General features: G+C 39.5%; 1 protein-coding gene across 1 annotated transcript in view; it reads right to left on the bottom strand.

Annotated features, from left to right (window-relative positions):
* Nucleotides 1-14,572, bottom strand: part of UPP2 (uridine phosphorylase 2) — a 40,024-nt gene extending 25,452 nt beyond the window's left edge. Inside the window, 4 exon segments of the mRNA XM_004428405.1 lie at nt 2,502-2,645; nt 8,819-8,848; nt 9,105-9,193; nt 14,503-14,572. Coding sequence (XP_004428462.1) covers nt 2,502-2,645; nt 8,819-8,848; nt 9,105-9,193; nt 14,503-14,563 — 324 coding nt within the window. The 5' untranslated portion in view covers nt 14,564-14,572.
* Between the last annotated feature and the right edge of the window lie 2,679 nt (nt 14,573-17,251).

The raw sequence follows: 17,251 nt of genomic DNA, 5'->3' as shown, positions 1-17,251 counted from the left end.
GAGAGAGGCATCTCCCTGCCAGTTAAACTGAGTTCAGCCCTCATCATTAAGAGCAGAAGGTGGGGATGGTGTGGTGTACTGGTGTGTCAGGGCAGTGCCATTTCTCATCTCCCCACTGGGCTCTTTACAGTGAGCCTTTGAAGAAGAGGTTTTTGCAAGATTAACTTGATTTTGAGGAAATAAAAATTTGGCTACCATGTAATTAGTCCTTTTCCACCATACTAAATGAAATAGTAAATCTATTTCATTGCTTTCATATGGCCTCGTTCATTTGGTGCTAATTCTGTGTGAGCTCTGAGAGGTACAAGGGTAGAAACGTGGGTTACATCCACACCTAACAATTGGGAGCGTATGCTAAATGTGTAGGGGAGGTTAAGTTGCTATAGATCGTGACCATAACTCCAGTTTGGTTCAGCATTTGGAATGGTAGAATCAATGTCACCAGAATAGGGGTCAACACAGGTTAGAGGACTTAGTGACTCCTGGTGGTTACAGTACATCCTAATAACTTTCCAGAAAGATCCTCTATGCTGGAATTTGTAGTAGCTGGAGCTAAGTTTAGAATCAGTGGTGATTTCATTCCTAACATAACATCAGAGACTCAAATGTGTTCTTCAATGTATTCTACTCTTGGGCACAAAGACTCTGCGTGCAGGAAAACACCAGGGGAATCTTGGCAGTTAGGTGATGTCTGTCACTAGTTCTCTCATTAACAAATCTGGAAAACCATTGCAGCCATGATCATGATGTTTTCTCCTCAGTTCCCTCCCTCTCGCACCAAGAATATTGAACTATGGAAACTTTGCACCTCTGGGTTCCCCATTTTTGGTTTCCATTGAACATGTCCTGATGTCCAAATGCATTGTAAGTCTTCTGGAGACATAAATCAAACCCGTGTTAATTTGTATGTCCGAGATTAACAAGTCTGGGCTTTGGCATTGGCTCTGCCACTAATGAGTAAACTCTCTAAATCTCATTTTCCTCAACTGTAAATTAAGAGAATGAACCATTGTTTGATCTATTAGGTTCCTTCTAAATCAGATATTTGATAGGTTTAAGATTATCACTTATTATGCCACACAGTGATAAAATGCCAAATGTGCTTGTGTGTTTCTGCTAATCTCTCTCTCTTCCCCCTGGCCCCTCACACGCCTCTCAACAGCTGTTGGAGAGAAAGAATTTTCAAAGAAAGTGTCCCAGTTGGAAATCCTCTGCCTAGTGAGGCCCATTCCTAATTGGCTGACCTCTGGGCCTGATACATATTTCAGCTCTTTTTCCCTGACAGGACAGCAGGATCAGTCTACTGCTGTTTTTGGATCTTACTCTCAAGTTTTACTGTTTATTTATGATAGTTTCATACTTTTGTAAACCTTGCTTTTTTGTCCTTACCCATTTACTGTGCAAAAAAAGACAAACAGTTGTAGTCTAAAAGTCAAGCAAAATTTAGTAAGACAAAATTTGCCAAGATCAGAGGATATTCAGTTTCTGTCTAATGTAGATATTCTATAATTGTTTGTTGAATGAACAAATGAATAAATGAATGGATTCTCCCATTTGAGCCCAAAGCAAATTTCAGGCATGCTTGGCCCAGTGAGGAGACCAGCTTAGCTTCCCCGTCAGCGTTGCATAATTTTCCCTTCTTTACTCCCGGCTTCCAGTGATGATCATCCATTCTTCCTTCACCAGCTACAGAGCTATCGATGGAGGGTGGCTATTCCCCAGTGCAGGAGCCACTTATAACTCAGTTCTTTGGAATTGTCGCATCTCTGCAATCGACTCTTCCCCTGTCCCCTGGCATGCCTGGCTGTGCCCCTTAAGAGGGCTACAGTGTCCAGATATGTGACAAATTCAGAGCTGTTGTTTCAGAATACAGCCCTGTGCAGAAAGTCAAACTTAGGCGAACTGGGTGCCCATGCATACACACTCTCATAACTTAACTGCATGCAACCCTGAGTCCAAGGGGCAAATGGTCTACGTGTTCCCTAAAATTGCAAATCATTTCACTTTGTGTTAGGACACTGTGTGTGTCCAGAGCCGTTAACATATTCTAAATATAGGGGAGCAATTCACAAGAGCTCCGTGGACACGCATTAGCAGCTTTTCAGCAGGCTTATTATAGTGTTAAACGGCACCACTTTGGCAATTCTGAAAATTGGCCCCTGTGTACTAAAAGCTCAACATTCCCAAAGCTGGGTAAGGAATAGAAGGAAGAAAATTGCCGGTGGCTTAATCAGTTATAAATGAAAGAGAGAGGAGGTGTGCTTTGAGGGTTTTTTCCTAACTCGAATAGCTAAGTGGTAACTAATCAGCTAAACTAAAGTGACACTGAATGCTATGTTCTGCCCCTAGGACTTTTTCCAATAATGAATGTCACACCTGGACACTTAATATGATTGTGTAAGAATGCAAAACAGGGGGGAAAGAACTCCTATATTCAGAAGTCCCTACTTTTTCTCTCCAGCTTGAGATGACTACCTGAAGTGCAACCATTGAGTGCTTACTCTGATGGAGAGCACGGGACCAGGGTGTAGATACAGAGCACAGATGTCCCTTATGTCCCCTACACTTTCCTCCAACCCAAGCTCCTTGTGCGTAAACAGTGCAAACACTTTCATTCTCTTGGGGCTCCCAAAAATGCAGACAAACTGTTAATAAAAATAAACAATACCTGCCTTAGTAACCAGGATAAGAACCAAGGGTCAGCTTTCAACGCTAATGTTTTTATTTTATTTTTCAGTAATTTACTTAAGAGTATGTGTAGATGTTAGGTAATGTTCAGGAGTTAACTAATTTGCATCATTAACCTGTAAATAAGGCAACCAGACACAAAGTTTGATGTACATAATTAGTAAAGAAAAAGATAATCGCAAAATCAAAGTAAGAGTTCATCTTGTTCCAGTAGGTGTTTCCTGGTGTTCTTGTTTACAGCGAACATATCAACCAGCATCTTAAGTTAATAGAGACATCCTATTGTGGGGCATTAGCAGGCTGTATGCGAGGTGTGTAAGTACCAAAGACGTGGGGTGTAAGTAACATGAGAACAAAAGGACGGCTATGAGTTTTAGGTATGTTTTCTGATTCCACATCCCCAATCATAAGTTTTTGTTATGAAATGTATTATGTTAACTTAATGCTTTAAAGAAATCACGTTGAGACTTTCCAACTTCTCATTTAGAGGAAATTCTCATGGAATTAGCCTTATCATTGTAGACTGCAAATCTCACTACGGTATTTCATCAATTCCAACGATTTGACTTTAGTTTTGTTTTATTCATATTTAGCATCTCTGAAATTACAATAAGTGTTGCAAGTCAAGGGTGTCAAGTCTAATAAAATATGGTAATAAAATTGTCTGCTGGTTGCTTGTGTAATAGCCTGTTAGGGGTACATCAGCCCCAGGGATGGGAGAGGAGGATGCCAGAGAGAGGACTGGAGTGGCTTGACAGCAGGTGGATAAGCAGCCAGCTGGGCGAGTACCAGGGGTCAGCAGTGGAGGATGAGCAGCAGCAGATGTTAGAGACCCGAGGAAGCACAGCCCACAGAAGGGCGCCAGGCTCAAAGCCATTTGGGAATCTCAGCTAAGCAATGAGGTGCACAGAGTCTGAAGAAGCTCTGAGTCAGAAAGATAAGTTGACAGTGGTTAAGGACCTGCCCTTTGAGGTTCAATAAATCTGGCTTTGCACCCCAAACCCATCACTGATAAGTAACTTGCTCACTGTTATGCATGTAATCTCTACGTGCCTCAGATCATCATCTCCAAAATAGAGAAACACAATACCCTTTGGAGGGTTTTGTAAGGATAAAATGGGACTGAATATGGCAGAGGACATTGCACAAAGCCAGGCACCTTCTGAGTGATCAACTACTCTTTTTAATATCATATAGCAATTTCCTGGCCCTGCTTTTGAGCTTTCTTATTGTTTCTGTATTTGCAGAACCTAGTATAAATGAAGCTGTTCAAATCCAGTAAGGAAAAGGCAGTTGGTGGTGCCCAACTGATGTGGGCAGCATTAGGCAGAGGATCAGAGGATTGCTGGTGAGGTCCCTCACAGGGATAAAGAAGATCTGTCTAAGGAAATACCTAACTGAGTTTGTAGAGTAGGCGCCTCCATTCACAAACGATTTACTATGACTATTGGGTGGTCTGATTACATGATGCATTCTGTTTCCATTTAGCAATAATTCCTTTGCCACACTCATTCTCAATTATGGGATGTAATTATCTTTTTATCCATGCCCTCTGCTTCTCTTCTACCCTCGTTATTGTCTTTTCTGTGCCTTCTTATGATTTTCTCTGATGGGCCTAAAGTTGGTAGTGAACCGCAATGAACATTAGCCATGCGGCTGGGTAGCAAAGAGGATAAGACCATGGTCTAAGATGAGTTTTTAAATTATTATTGATTATTCATAAAATTTTTCCCTCTGTTCGTATGGATAGTTAAGACTTGGCTCAAGATCTAAGTACAATGAGGTCATATATTTTTTTTTTTTTTGGTTTTCTTTTTACAAAAAACAGTAGTTTGAAAATAACCTCATTGTGTGGTACCAGTGAATGTAAATTACAACTCTTCAGATTGACCATAAAACCGAAACAGATGTTAGAATAGCTTGCGGTTTGAATTCTTCTTTGAACTGTAGATATTGCTATAATCAACAGGAATTTCTGAATGTTTCTGTACACATAAATATGATATGTATAGACAGAAGCATTTTCATTCTTGAATCCTTCCTCCTAAATCAGACTTACTAAATATCACCTCTAGACACAATTTTTAGTCTGCTGCTTTAATGAGAAGTAAAATATGACTGAAGACCACCAACAAACATTGACCTTAAGTGACACTTTCTGTGATTTACATCACAAACAAAATTATCATTTGTCCTGGTTTTATCAAAGAAGATAGAAATGTACTGGGAAAGAGTCTGAAGTATTACAAAAATATGATAAGGACTTTGCCTAATGACTGCCAGAATGAACTCACTTTCAAATATGCCTAGTGTCTTAAAAGACTTAACTTTGCCATGTTGTATTAATCTGGTCTTATTACAGTTTATGTATTTTATATGTTAACAAGAAAATACAAATACTTTTAAAATGCATATTACAGAGTGTTACAAGGTAATGCTTTTCCATGTTACTTGAAATTTCCAGGGAAAGATTGGAGGGTACCAGCTAATAATTTTATAAAAGACGTTATAAAAGACATATCTGGATGTTGAGTTTGAATAGATAACTTCTAAAGATCCTCCACTATATTTTTCAATTGTTTGACCAATTCCAGTTAGCATGGCAGAGACTAATTAGTTGTTCACCAAAGCTATCTCCCCTTCTTTCCAGGCACACAACTAAACTCAACTTCCCGGCCTCTCTTCCAGTTAGATGAGGCCATATGCCTGAGTTCCAGTCACTAGAATGTGAACGGAAGTGATGGGTGCCACTTCCAGTCCTAGCCCATAGGAATCTCCCACTGGTGATCCTCCAGATTGTCTTCTTCCATCTGCTGGATGGGTGTTGACACCCAGAGAAACTTTGCAAGATACTCCTTGAAGGTGACAGAGCAACAAGATGGAAGGAGCCTGGGTCCCTGAATCATCAGTTGGAGAAAAGCCACTCTTCAACCAGGAACACCCACTTTGTACTCAATGTGAGTGAGAAATAAACTTACCTTGTGTTAAGCCACTGATATTTTGCAATAGCAGCTAGCAATACCTTTTGTCAGAATCTCTAGGGTTTAAATTTTACACACCCAGAGTCCTCCTTTCCTCTGAAGATAATGCTTTTAATAATTATTATCACCTCTGTGAAGACAAGGCTGAATTTTCAGGTGCTGGTGAATTATATTCTCTCTTCTTAGCTGGGATTGCTGCCCTGGGATTTAAGGGAGTCAAGAAATTGAGCCTAGCATGTTCCCATTCAAAGATAGAAACATGGCTAGAAGAAGGCAAGTTTCTGAGAAAAGCATCTGTAAATATCAGTCAGAATTTACCTGCTGCTTCTGAATAACCCTGGTATAGGTTAAGCAGCCAGGTCTGATCATTTGGAATGACGTTAACTGCTCCCCAATAAACACACACACACACCCTCCTATCCATCAAAATGGCCCAATCAATAGAGTTGCTCTCTAGTGGGACAAAACAGGTTCTAAACCAGAGCATGTTTTTCTATCCAAAAGAGAATCTACTGAAGGGGTCCACAAACAGGTGGATGGTGAGCTTATAAAGTTGGACAGTGGTTACGATAGACTGAGTGTGAGCATAAGTGCTGATAAAATCTAGTCAGGTAGAGAGGTAAAGGCCTGATTCCTGGGATTGTAACAGACATGAAACAACTCTGCGTGTGTGTGTGTGTGTGTGTGTGTGTGTGCAAGTCGCCTTATTTTCATGTCGAAAACAAAGTTGCCCCTCCCAATGATTTCCTAGAAACTAATCCTTGAAGTACCAAAATGTAGTGCTTTTTCTTTCAAATAGAGAAAAAGCCATTACTTTTTTGATCAGAGAAACCTAAGGTTTAATCCCAGCTCTTTCACTTAGAAGCTGTGTTATACCTGTTATAGATATATATCTGTGGAGATACATGTATATAGTGTTATAGACATATGTACAGATATATATTGTAACATATATGTACATGTGTACATACATATGTACAGACATATGTTATAACACTGTATGTTATAACACTACATATGTGTTTGAGCCGCAGTTTCCTCATCTGTAAAATGGGGATAATAACTAACTACTTTAGTTGCTATGGGGATTGGATGATATACCATACGCATATGCCTAATACTGAGTCTGATACATGGAAAGTGCTCCACCAATGGTAGAGGAGAGATAGATACCTAGATATGTAGATAATAGATCACTTTCTGTGTCAAAAACATATTCTAAGTCTTTTTAGTTTATTAATTAGATGTTTATTAATTATCACAAGTCTTTTAATTAATCAGAGTTATCTGCCGACAAGGGTCTGTGGAAAATCATTGTGAAGCATGAACCTCAAATATAACATCTGAATTCAGGTAAAGTCTGGTTAATGAGTATCAAAGACAGCCTTGTTCAATGAATCTTGGAGCATAAACAACAGAAACAGAAGTAGGAGGAGACGTTACATTGAGAAGATAGAGCAAAAGATAGAAGGAGGCCACTGAAAGGCAAGGAGCAGCAGTCTGGAAGGGAGTGGAGAAAGGAGTGAGTCATGTTGCTGCCAGGAAATCAGCCTATACCCTCACACATCATAACCCAGGAGAGATGGGAGGAGGAGGAAGCACTGTAGCACCTACTGTTAATGAACACCCTAGATTTATTTCTTCTCTTTCTCTCTTCCTCCTTCCCTCTCTCCTATCTCTCCCTCCCTCCTCCTTCCCTTTCTTCTTCTTCTTCTTGCTAACCTCCTCTTCTTCCTCCTCCCCTCTCTTCAACCCCCCTTCCCAATTGATGAACTATTCTCAGTTACTATGACTCAAAGAGTCCACCTAGTGCAGTGGGCAAGAACCCTGGAAATAGGACTTAGAAGAAGCAAGTCCTTGGTCCAAGTCTTAGCTCTGCCAGTGTATGATATAATTTAACCTACTTTAACCTCTCTGAACTCAATTTCCTTGTTTTATGGAGGAAATGAATATCTGCTAAACCCACCTAAAAGAGCTAAGGTGAAAGATTTATCAAGATAGTGGAGGTGAGAGCTTTTATTTTCGTTCTTGTAATTGCAAAGAAGTAAATAAAAGTCAGATGAAAACTGCACAATTCTCTACTGGTGGGACTTTGAATAGGTGTAGGCCTATTCAAAATTTTTTTTAAAAAGTTTTTTTTAAAAAATCAAAAATTTAAAAAAAAAAATTCTTTTAAAAGTTTATTGCCTTTGATCATTTCTATGAATCATCCTAAGCAAATAGACTTAAATGTGAAACATCTTTAGGGAGGAGACTATCCATTTGAGTTCTATTTATTAATGGAAAATACTTCAATATAAAAGTCAGTAATAGACTATATAATACATGGCACAGCCACTTGACATCCATAAACAATGTATTTCAAAGAAAATTTCATAATATGGAAAAATGTTAATGACATACAGTTAAGTGAATAATGCAGGATGCAAAGTTATATAATTCCAACTATTTTTAAATCTACTCATTAAAAAGAATTGGAAGAAAAGAAAACAGGTTGATGTTTAGGTGGTAGACTTTTTTTAGGTGTGTTTTTAAAAATCATTGTTCTTTCTTACATTTTCTCAATTTTAAATAAGTGTGGACCACTTTTATAATTAAAATATATTTAAGATAAAACAAATACAGAAGTACAACGCTCCTAGAAGTATTTTATAAACAATTTTCTCATTAAATATTTCTTATGAAATAACAAAAATCTTAATAACACGAAATATTGGATGGTGGTTATTTTCAAGAAGTGGAATAATATACTGTTGTTAGTTTTGTTGAGTTACTTTATGATTTAATACAATGAGAATTAGTGAGATTCAGCTGTAAATGTAGACGTTAAGCAGTGAACTGAATCATAATGAATTCTGAACACCCAGCAACATTGTCAATAAAATTGTATTTATCTCTAGGGCCCAGAGCAGCCAAATAATCATGTTTGTATTAGACTTAGGTTGGGAACCTTTATGTCTTGTTGGGGTGGAAATAATTGTTCATGATGTACACATTCTAAATTGTTTCAGAGAATGAATGTGGTTTCGGTTCCTATTGGGACCTCTGACATTTTTCTAGCCAAAGGTATAAGTTTGTGTTGGGAAAATAAGAAAAAATATTAGCAAAGGAAACTCAATCATTTTCCCTAAAGTTAGAAATACTTTTGCCATTATATCCCCAGACATTGGTGGTATTCTTTTTTTATTTATTTATTTTTTTATTTTTTAAATTTTTTGTTTATTGCAGTAACATTGGTTTATAACTGTATAAATTTCAGGTGTACATCATTATACTTCTATTTCTGCATAGATTACGTCATGTTCACCACCCAAATACTAATTACAACCCATCGCCACACACATGTGCCAAATTATCCTTTTCACCCTCCTCCCTCCCCGCTTCCCCTCTGGTAACTACCAATCCAATCTCTGTCTCTATGCATTGGTGGTAGATGTGTGTTTTTGTTCCTAAATCCAAATGATAGAGAATGTCTTTATCCATAGAATCCAGGTAAGGATTTTTTTTTTTTTGTGAGGAAGATCAGCCCTGAGCTAACCTCCATGCTAATCCTCCTCTTTTTTTTGCTGAGGAAGACCGGCTCTGAGCTAACATCTATTGCCAATCCTCCTCCTTTTTTTTTTTCCCCAAAGCCCCAGTAGATAGTTGTATGACATAGTTGCACATCAGGTAAGGATTTTTAACATGAACAATTCTTACTCCGGAAAAACAAATAAGAAAAAGAAATTTGGAGAGAAAGCACACAAAATAGAAAGGATATCAGTCTACACCTATGATCACTGCTAGCCCAAATATTGGATACAAACCTGCAGTAAATATAAATTGATTTGTCAGGAAGCATTGTGCTATAATAATGATAACAATAATGGCTAATATTTGCTGTGCACTTACCATGGGCCAGGCAGAGCACTAAGCATGAAAATTGCACGATAGCATGAAAACTGCATGTAATAACTATATTACCTCATTTAATCCCATCACCATTCTATTAGGTAAGTAACATTAACAATCCAATTTACAAGTGAAGAAGCTGAGGCGTACAGAAGTTGAGAAACTTGTGCAAGATTACACCACCAGTGGATTACCGGATAGTCATTTCTATCCAGTTCTGTCTGGCTGTAACAGTCATCTTCTTTCTTTGCATGGGAGGCTGTATAACATAAACTACTGGACTACTACAGTCAGATTGCCTGGATTCCACTACCAGTTCAACCATATATATACTAATTGTGCAACCTTGGGTAAGTCATTTTATCTCTGTTCTTTAGTTTCTCCATCTATAAAATGGGAATAGTAAAAATTATAACTGCTTGTACGATTGCCCTGAGGCCTGAATGAGATAATTTCTGTAACACACCTGATATACAGTGAACACAGAATAACCAGATCTCACTATTTCACCTCCCAACATCGAAAACCTGAAAGGTACTAGCTTTAGCGAGACTGACAAGAAAAAGTAGGATGTGGCAAAGAATGCGATGTGTTCATCAAACTCCAATTCTTTTTCCTCCTGGGCACAATGCTGAACTATATTCTCAGCTTCCTTTGCAGTAAGGAGAGGACATATGACTGAATTCTGGACAATGGAATGTGGATGAGAATGACACATCTACTTTTAGGCCTGGCTCCTGAAAAATAGTATCTCATTCAAATCTGATTCTTTCTCCCTCTCTCCCTCTCTTTCTCTCTCTCTCCTTGTCTTTTGGCCAAATGCAGAAGATGGTGGAGCCACTAGGTGGAAATCTCTGGATCTCTGAATGGCTGCGTGGAATAGACACCCCTCTTTACCCTAACAACCTGTTTTGGATTGAGCAAGAAGGCACTGATATTTTAAACAGCATTAGCCTACCCAACCAATGAGAGGTTCTCAGTTTGGTCAACATACTTGGAAAGGATCTTTGTCCCATTAGAAGATTTAAGTGAGAAATAAATGAAGCAAGATGATGGGGTGGAAGCAGACAGCTGAGTAGGAACCTGGAGAGTCTGAATTCAGGTATAATAGGGGCAAAGAATGAATGAATGGACACATAGTTCTGGAGAAACAGGAATTAGAGCTTATCAAAAGAAGGAATGCTCAAGAAAAAGCATGAAGGAGGAGAAGTGAGACTAAAGAGCTTGGAGAAAGGGGGAGGGATAAAGTGAAAGACCTGATTTTAGTAAAGACATGAAACCATAAGAGTACAAAATTGTTGTAGTAAGGTAAAGAAACTTCAAAACAAAAGGTAAGATAAAAAGCAGGACACTTCAATGTAGAACCTCTGTCCAGCAGCATCCTTCCACCAGATGCCTAGAAGAGAATGTGGGAGAGATTACTAAGGAGCCAATGGAAAGATAAGCTTGCCAAAAAGCAAGGGCTATAGCTAGAAGACCTTGAAGCCATTCTTGGTGTCACCTCGTGACTCCTTACCCCGTGCAGTCCAGTGACTACCTATTCACTCCCACTCATCCTGGTGACATCCCAGTACTGCCCACACCATCCATTCCAGCCGTACTGTGGCTGCCGGCCCTCCTGCCCCTTCCCCTCCCTACTGCATGAACATTGCATCCTGCACAGACAGCCTTATGCTCCAGTGGCAATCCTTCCACGTGCTCTTCCTCCCATTTTCACCGCTGTCTCTACATCTCTGCACATCTTTGCCTCCTTTTCGGCTTTCCAGGAGGTTTTGTGTATGTCTGTGTCTGAGTGTATGTGTGTATATAATCTTTAGGTCCCATAGTCTCTTTCAGCTCCCTGGACCAGTGCTTCTCAAAGTTTAGCATGCATAAGAATCACTGGAGACTTCATGGGCTCCTCTTCCAGAAATTCTGATTCAGCAGGTTGGAGATGTGTGTGTCAGAATTTGCATTTCTAACAAGCTCCTTCTTGGTGCTGATGTTGCTGATCCGAGGACCACACTTTGAGTAGCACTGCCATTGAGGACTCCACCAACCATGCTGAATACACCACCTTCTTTCCATCCCAGTGGCCACTACCCCAACCCAGGCCTCTATCACAGCAGTGTTAGCTGGGCCACCATTCCTCCATCTCTCTCAGTAAAGTAGTGTAAGTCATGGAACGTGAGACAGTGAGCTGACTGCTGCTACAGAAATGACATTAATTCAACCTAATTCATATTTAGGAAGCACATCATCCACAGCCTTCGCTTATTTCAGTAATAATTATCTACTGCTCTATGATTAGTGATAACAAATTATCTACCCCACACCACAGTGGGTCAAGCCTTCTTTGCCAAGAAACATCTGAGACTTCTTTGCACAACATTCTTCCCATTTCCTACGAAATACCTCTAAACATCTTAACAAAAACCTTGTGTCTTTATATATCTCTAGTGATCCTTGACTGTTAAAAGCACCAGGAAGCTTTTTAAAAAACACTGGTGCACAGGCCCCAATGAATGTAGACTCTGAAAGTATTTTTTAAATCTTCTCAGACGATCTGATATGCAGGCAAAGTTGAGAACCCCTCTTTAGGCCTTTGTTCCTGAAACATCCTTCCCCTTCCCCTCTGTTTTTCATATATTGGAATCCTACTCATTCTTCAAGGTCAAATTCAAATATCACCTCCTCCATGAAGGTTTTTCCAAGCATCGTTCCCCCTCAGTCAGTATAAATTCCCGCCCCCCTTTCCCACTGTGCTCCTAAAGCATTTTTTTCATGTTAAGCTGATAGATAGCATTTTGCATGTTAATTTTCTGTCTCTCCAGAAAGATCGTGAATTCCCTCATGCAAGCTGTCTCATATATCTTTTTTTAATCCCTAAGTCTTAACAAATTCTATTTGTTGAATTAAATTTAACTGTTCAGGAAGTGGAACAGAAATACTATTAATTTTCTTCTCAAAACCATTTAGAGTAACAGATTTTTAATTAGCGGATCATAGCTGGTTTCAAAAATAAAATATTTCATGATATTAGCACACTTTACTACTTCAGAATAAGCCTCAAGACCTCAAAGCAAAAGGACATCTCCTTTCTTCTCTTGGAAGAGGCAAGAGGACATTTACCCATAGTCCCTTGTTAGACAAAGTGTGGTCAATGAACCAGCAGCATCAGCAGCGTTGTCTGGGAAGCCTGTTAGAAATGGAAAATCTCCAGCCCCACTCTTGACCTACTGAATCAAAATTTGCATTTTAACTAACTCTCATGTGATTCCTGTGCACATGAAAGTTTGAGAAACACTGCCATTCACTTTCTCTTCCAACTTCTATTACACTTTCTGTTTTACTCTGCCCAAACTGTCTATCTGTCACTACCTAGAGATTTTCCTTGGGATTCTCAACTGAATCCATGAATCATTACTCTATAAAAGAGTGTCATTCATCTACTGCAGTGATCCTAAACTCTAACTACATATCAGAATCACCTGCAGCACTTTAAAAAGTAATGATACCTGGGCCCCAGCCCTGGAAATTCTGATTCAGTTGGTCAAGGAGATCTGGACCTTGATATTTTTAAAGTCACTGATCTACTCCACTTTTCCTACCTTCAAGAAGAAATTTTCAAACCAGCATAACCATTAATTATATTCTCTTGTGTTAATTATAATACTCATTATATTAATTCATTAGGGGATATTCTTTAGTTTTTTGTGATGTCTATCCCAACGTCTGATGAACCCTTCTTCAAAAAATTGGAGGACATGTCTGTAGATGATTTTTATCCCATTAGGCTCATCAAGAAGCACTTCTAACATGATCACTGTATCAGTGACCAAGGGAAAGACTAATTTGGGGTAACTTCAACCCAGCATCAATCTGGCAATTGCAATACTTCAATCTTTCCAAAATATATAATTTTTACTAAATAGACTTGGGTGTACTGTTTCCTCCTCAGCCTTGTTTTGCATTTTCTTTTCTTTTCCTAAAACATGGGTGAAAAGTGGGGCTGGGTATAAAGTCTTTTAGCAAACCATGACAAGTTACACAGCATGGTCAGTATTAAATATTGGTAACCAAAGAAAAGTGCTGGCTGAGAAGAAGTCTTTCCATTTTACCATTACCTTCATTTTCATAATTTTCCCTCTTCTGTCTCCTTAGCTTCCCTGAAGAAATGAAGGTGGTAGGGGGCTACCTCTGTCTGGGAAGGTAAGTGGAGCATTTTTTGAAATGCTGACATAATGGAGGCTCTAAGCCAGAACTTTCATACAACTCTCAGCAAATCAGAAGGAATTCACAAAAATTCCTTAAGCCTCATGAAGATTAACGCTCTATTATGTTCTGTGAACCTGGGACAAGAATTGGAGCTAAATTTGCAGACAGCTTTGGCAGATTTATGTCTACCCCTGAGATGAATAACATACACGGGATTTTAGAAGTGAATTCTATGTAAAGTCCATCACAAAGCATATGAGCTCACTTCATAATATGCTGCAACACAGTTAAATCTCCCTTAGGCACTGGGAGGCCCCTTTAATTATTTCTCAGACACAGCCCATGGTCTTGGAATTAAAGGCTGAACTCCAGGCTGAATTCCAGGCTGAATTTTGAATTTATTCACTCAAGCAGATTGGTTAAACTTTTGCATGTTTTTGGTGACTTCTTTTGCCCCATTTTCTTTTCTTTTTTTTTTTTTTTTTTTTGTGGAATATAATTGACATATTGCCTCACTTTCTTAGATGAGCCAACCCCCCTCCAAGAACCAAGGAATGAAAATGCCATTGGGAAGAAAATTTGCATTGTTTTTATTTTGTTTTGTATTATGAGCTGTGTTCCAACTACAACATCCCTAAACTTAAGAAACTTACATAACTGTAGAGGTCCATCTTCTGAGCATTTAATATAAAATCCAAGGAACATCCATCTGATCAAAACAAATAAAAAATCAAAGTTACTCACTCAATGTATGTATTCCTGTCAGATCTCATGGCTTTATTGGAAGCAGGTAAAATCAAAGCCATCCTTTGTACTATGTGGATAGCCACTCTTAAGTCAATGTTAGGAAAGAAAAAAATTGTGATTTGCTGTTAAATTATAGAACGAATCATAATAGTTCAGCTCCCAGTTAGAATGACATCCTCCCTTAAAGCTTGTCTTCTGAAATTGCTAATGGAACTTTTCTCTTAGTGTTCTAAACTTCTTTATCAATTCAAAAATATCCTCCTTGACATGACCTTTTATATTACAGCCAAGTTCTTAGAGCAACAGTTCTCCAAGAAGACAGGCTCCCTTTGAAGGTACAGCATCCTATCTCCTTGACTAGGTTAGTCAGTTTGTTAACTTGACCAGTGAGCCTTTCCCCCGCATCTGGTCTTGGTCCCAGCATGCGTCTGGAGTAGCACACAGACTGATTTACTTTGGGACAGCTGTATATAGATGCAAGTCCTCCACTGGTTGCCGTAACAACTTCACCCGGTTGTCTCAAAAATGAGTCCAGTACACATGAGAACTTTCAGTTACCAAACATTTCAATTTTCCACCCCTTCCTACCCCTCACCAACTTGTTTTCGTTCTTTATGATCACAAGTGAGAAAAACATCAAAGTCGGAACCTCAGAATACCCGTCATCTGAACTTTGCCCATTCAAATTTACACAGAGGGTCAGATAATTAAACAAGACCTATTTCCCAGGGCTCCATTTAGCTAAACACTAGGCTGCCTATAAAAATCCAATGAACTGGGTGTGGGAGGCCAATCCAAGTAGAATAACAAAGTACAACCTAATATTTTCAAAAAACAGAGTGTCTCTGTTAAGAAATCCATGAATTCACTACTTTTGCTGTTGCTTCTCCCTTTACACTTATGGGATGGAAAATCTAAGACTTGAGAGGAACTTCATCCTGTTCCTTTTTTACGTAAGGTCCCATGGCAGTCAGCTGAAGTTCTATGCTGGTGAGAGCTTCAAGAACAATAGCCTCAGGCCAGCCCTACAGCTTAGCCGTTATGTGCGTACGCTCCACTGCTGGTGGCCTGGGTTCGGATCCCGGGCGTGCACCGAGGCACTGCTTGTCAGGCCATGGTGTGGCGGTGTCCCACATAAAAGTGGAGGAAGATCAGCTGGATGTTAGCTCAGGGCCAGTCTTCCTCAGCAAAAAGAGGAGGATTGGTGTGGGTGTTAGATCAGGGCTGATCTTCCTCACCAAAAAAAAAAAAAAAAAAAGAACAATAGTCTCATGGCTTTCAAGCAAATCAGAGCCTAAAATGCTTATAAATGCCCAAACAGCATCAGACACGAGGCATTTCATAGTGTGCATGAATTTCTCTGTAAGAAGGTGCATAACAGTGAAGAATCAAATGCCCATATCTCAACTGAGATCTCCTTGTTGGAAGATACTCCTTTTCCCGGTGATAGTCACCCTGGACAAACTCCTCAAATTCCATGCTGGCCTCCTTCAGTCCATCTTGGCCAGCTAGCAAAGTTTACAGAACGAGAAGGAAAGGAGATAGGGAACCAATGTAGCAGCCTCAATCTTGCCACTCCCACCACCAAATAGACATTTGTAACTTTGCCCAGGGTATCCAAAAATCTCCCAAAAAAATGATCTTGGTAAAGGTAAGGACAACTCTGAGGCAAACTAGGCCTGCACATGTGTGTTGCTTTTGTACCTGGGGACAGTTGTTTGCGTTCGTAGTTTATAATAGTCCATATGTCTCTTACCTCATGACTCACCTCAAATTGATCTACCTCCTGCTCTTCCCCAGCAACCACTGGCGATTTTGAGACTCAGTATGCCCACTTACCACCACTGGAGGCGTCACACTTTTATTTGGCATTTCATGCTGTATCTCTCAGTTTATTTTTAGGGTATAATGAGGAGGACCACCAAATTCCAGTCTGGCATTTACCTCTGGCTCCGACAGGTGAAAGTGTTAGCTAATTAGATAAGTGTTAGATAATTAATTGCTCCAGTGAATTAATTAGATGAATTAACATGCCTATTTCCAGTGCAAATTCTGTCAGCCAAAGATCTTGATCACGAACAGTGCCAGGTAATGCCAGCAAAGATTTATGGCCTCCGTATAAGAACTCCCCAGGACGTTAAGGCTAGTGGGCATCACTTGGGTGAAGTGCAGAATAGTCTTGTAGAATCTATGAAAGTAGAGTACTAATTAATATCTTCAGTCTAAATCTAAATTATTTTCCCTTGTTTTCAATCTTTTAGAGACTTTATCCTACTCTTATGGCAGGTTGTTCCTTAATGATTTTTTTGTCATTGTTGACTATATTGCGAGAGGCCAGTTACCTGAATGGGAATGGAAAAAGTTTTCGTATTCAGAAAGCATGCATGCGGGACTACACAAAGCAAACTCAGTCTGTCACTGGGCATTTGTGGAAAGAAGGCCATGTGACAGGCAGAGCCCCATGGCTCAGCACAGCCTTGACATCAGTGGGGGCTGCTTCAGTTCTGCCAAATCCACGCTCCACAGTGTCTCCTCAGACAAAACATTTCACTTCCCACTGTCTTCCTCCACAGTACCAGCATTTTCATATTCTTGCACCCATGACAATTTTCTATCTGGATAATTTTGCCCCTGAAACTCCAATGGTGGAAAAAAGAAATCAGAGTCCTGGAGTGCAATTGGATGGCATTTGGGTCTCTCCCCAGTTGGTATGCTTTCTGCTGAATCACTGAGATTCACTCGTGTAG

The sequence above is a fragment of the Ceratotherium simum genome, chromosome 9, assembly GCF_057802395.1.
Source record: "Ceratotherium simum simum isolate JZ-2026a chromosome 9, ASM5780239v1, whole genome shotgun sequence".
NCBI lineage: Eukaryota > Metazoa > Chordata > Mammalia > Perissodactyla > Rhinocerotidae > Ceratotherium > Ceratotherium simum.
The sequence above is the reverse complement of the archived record's forward strand: the minus strand, read 5'-3'. Positions and strand labels throughout refer to the sequence as shown.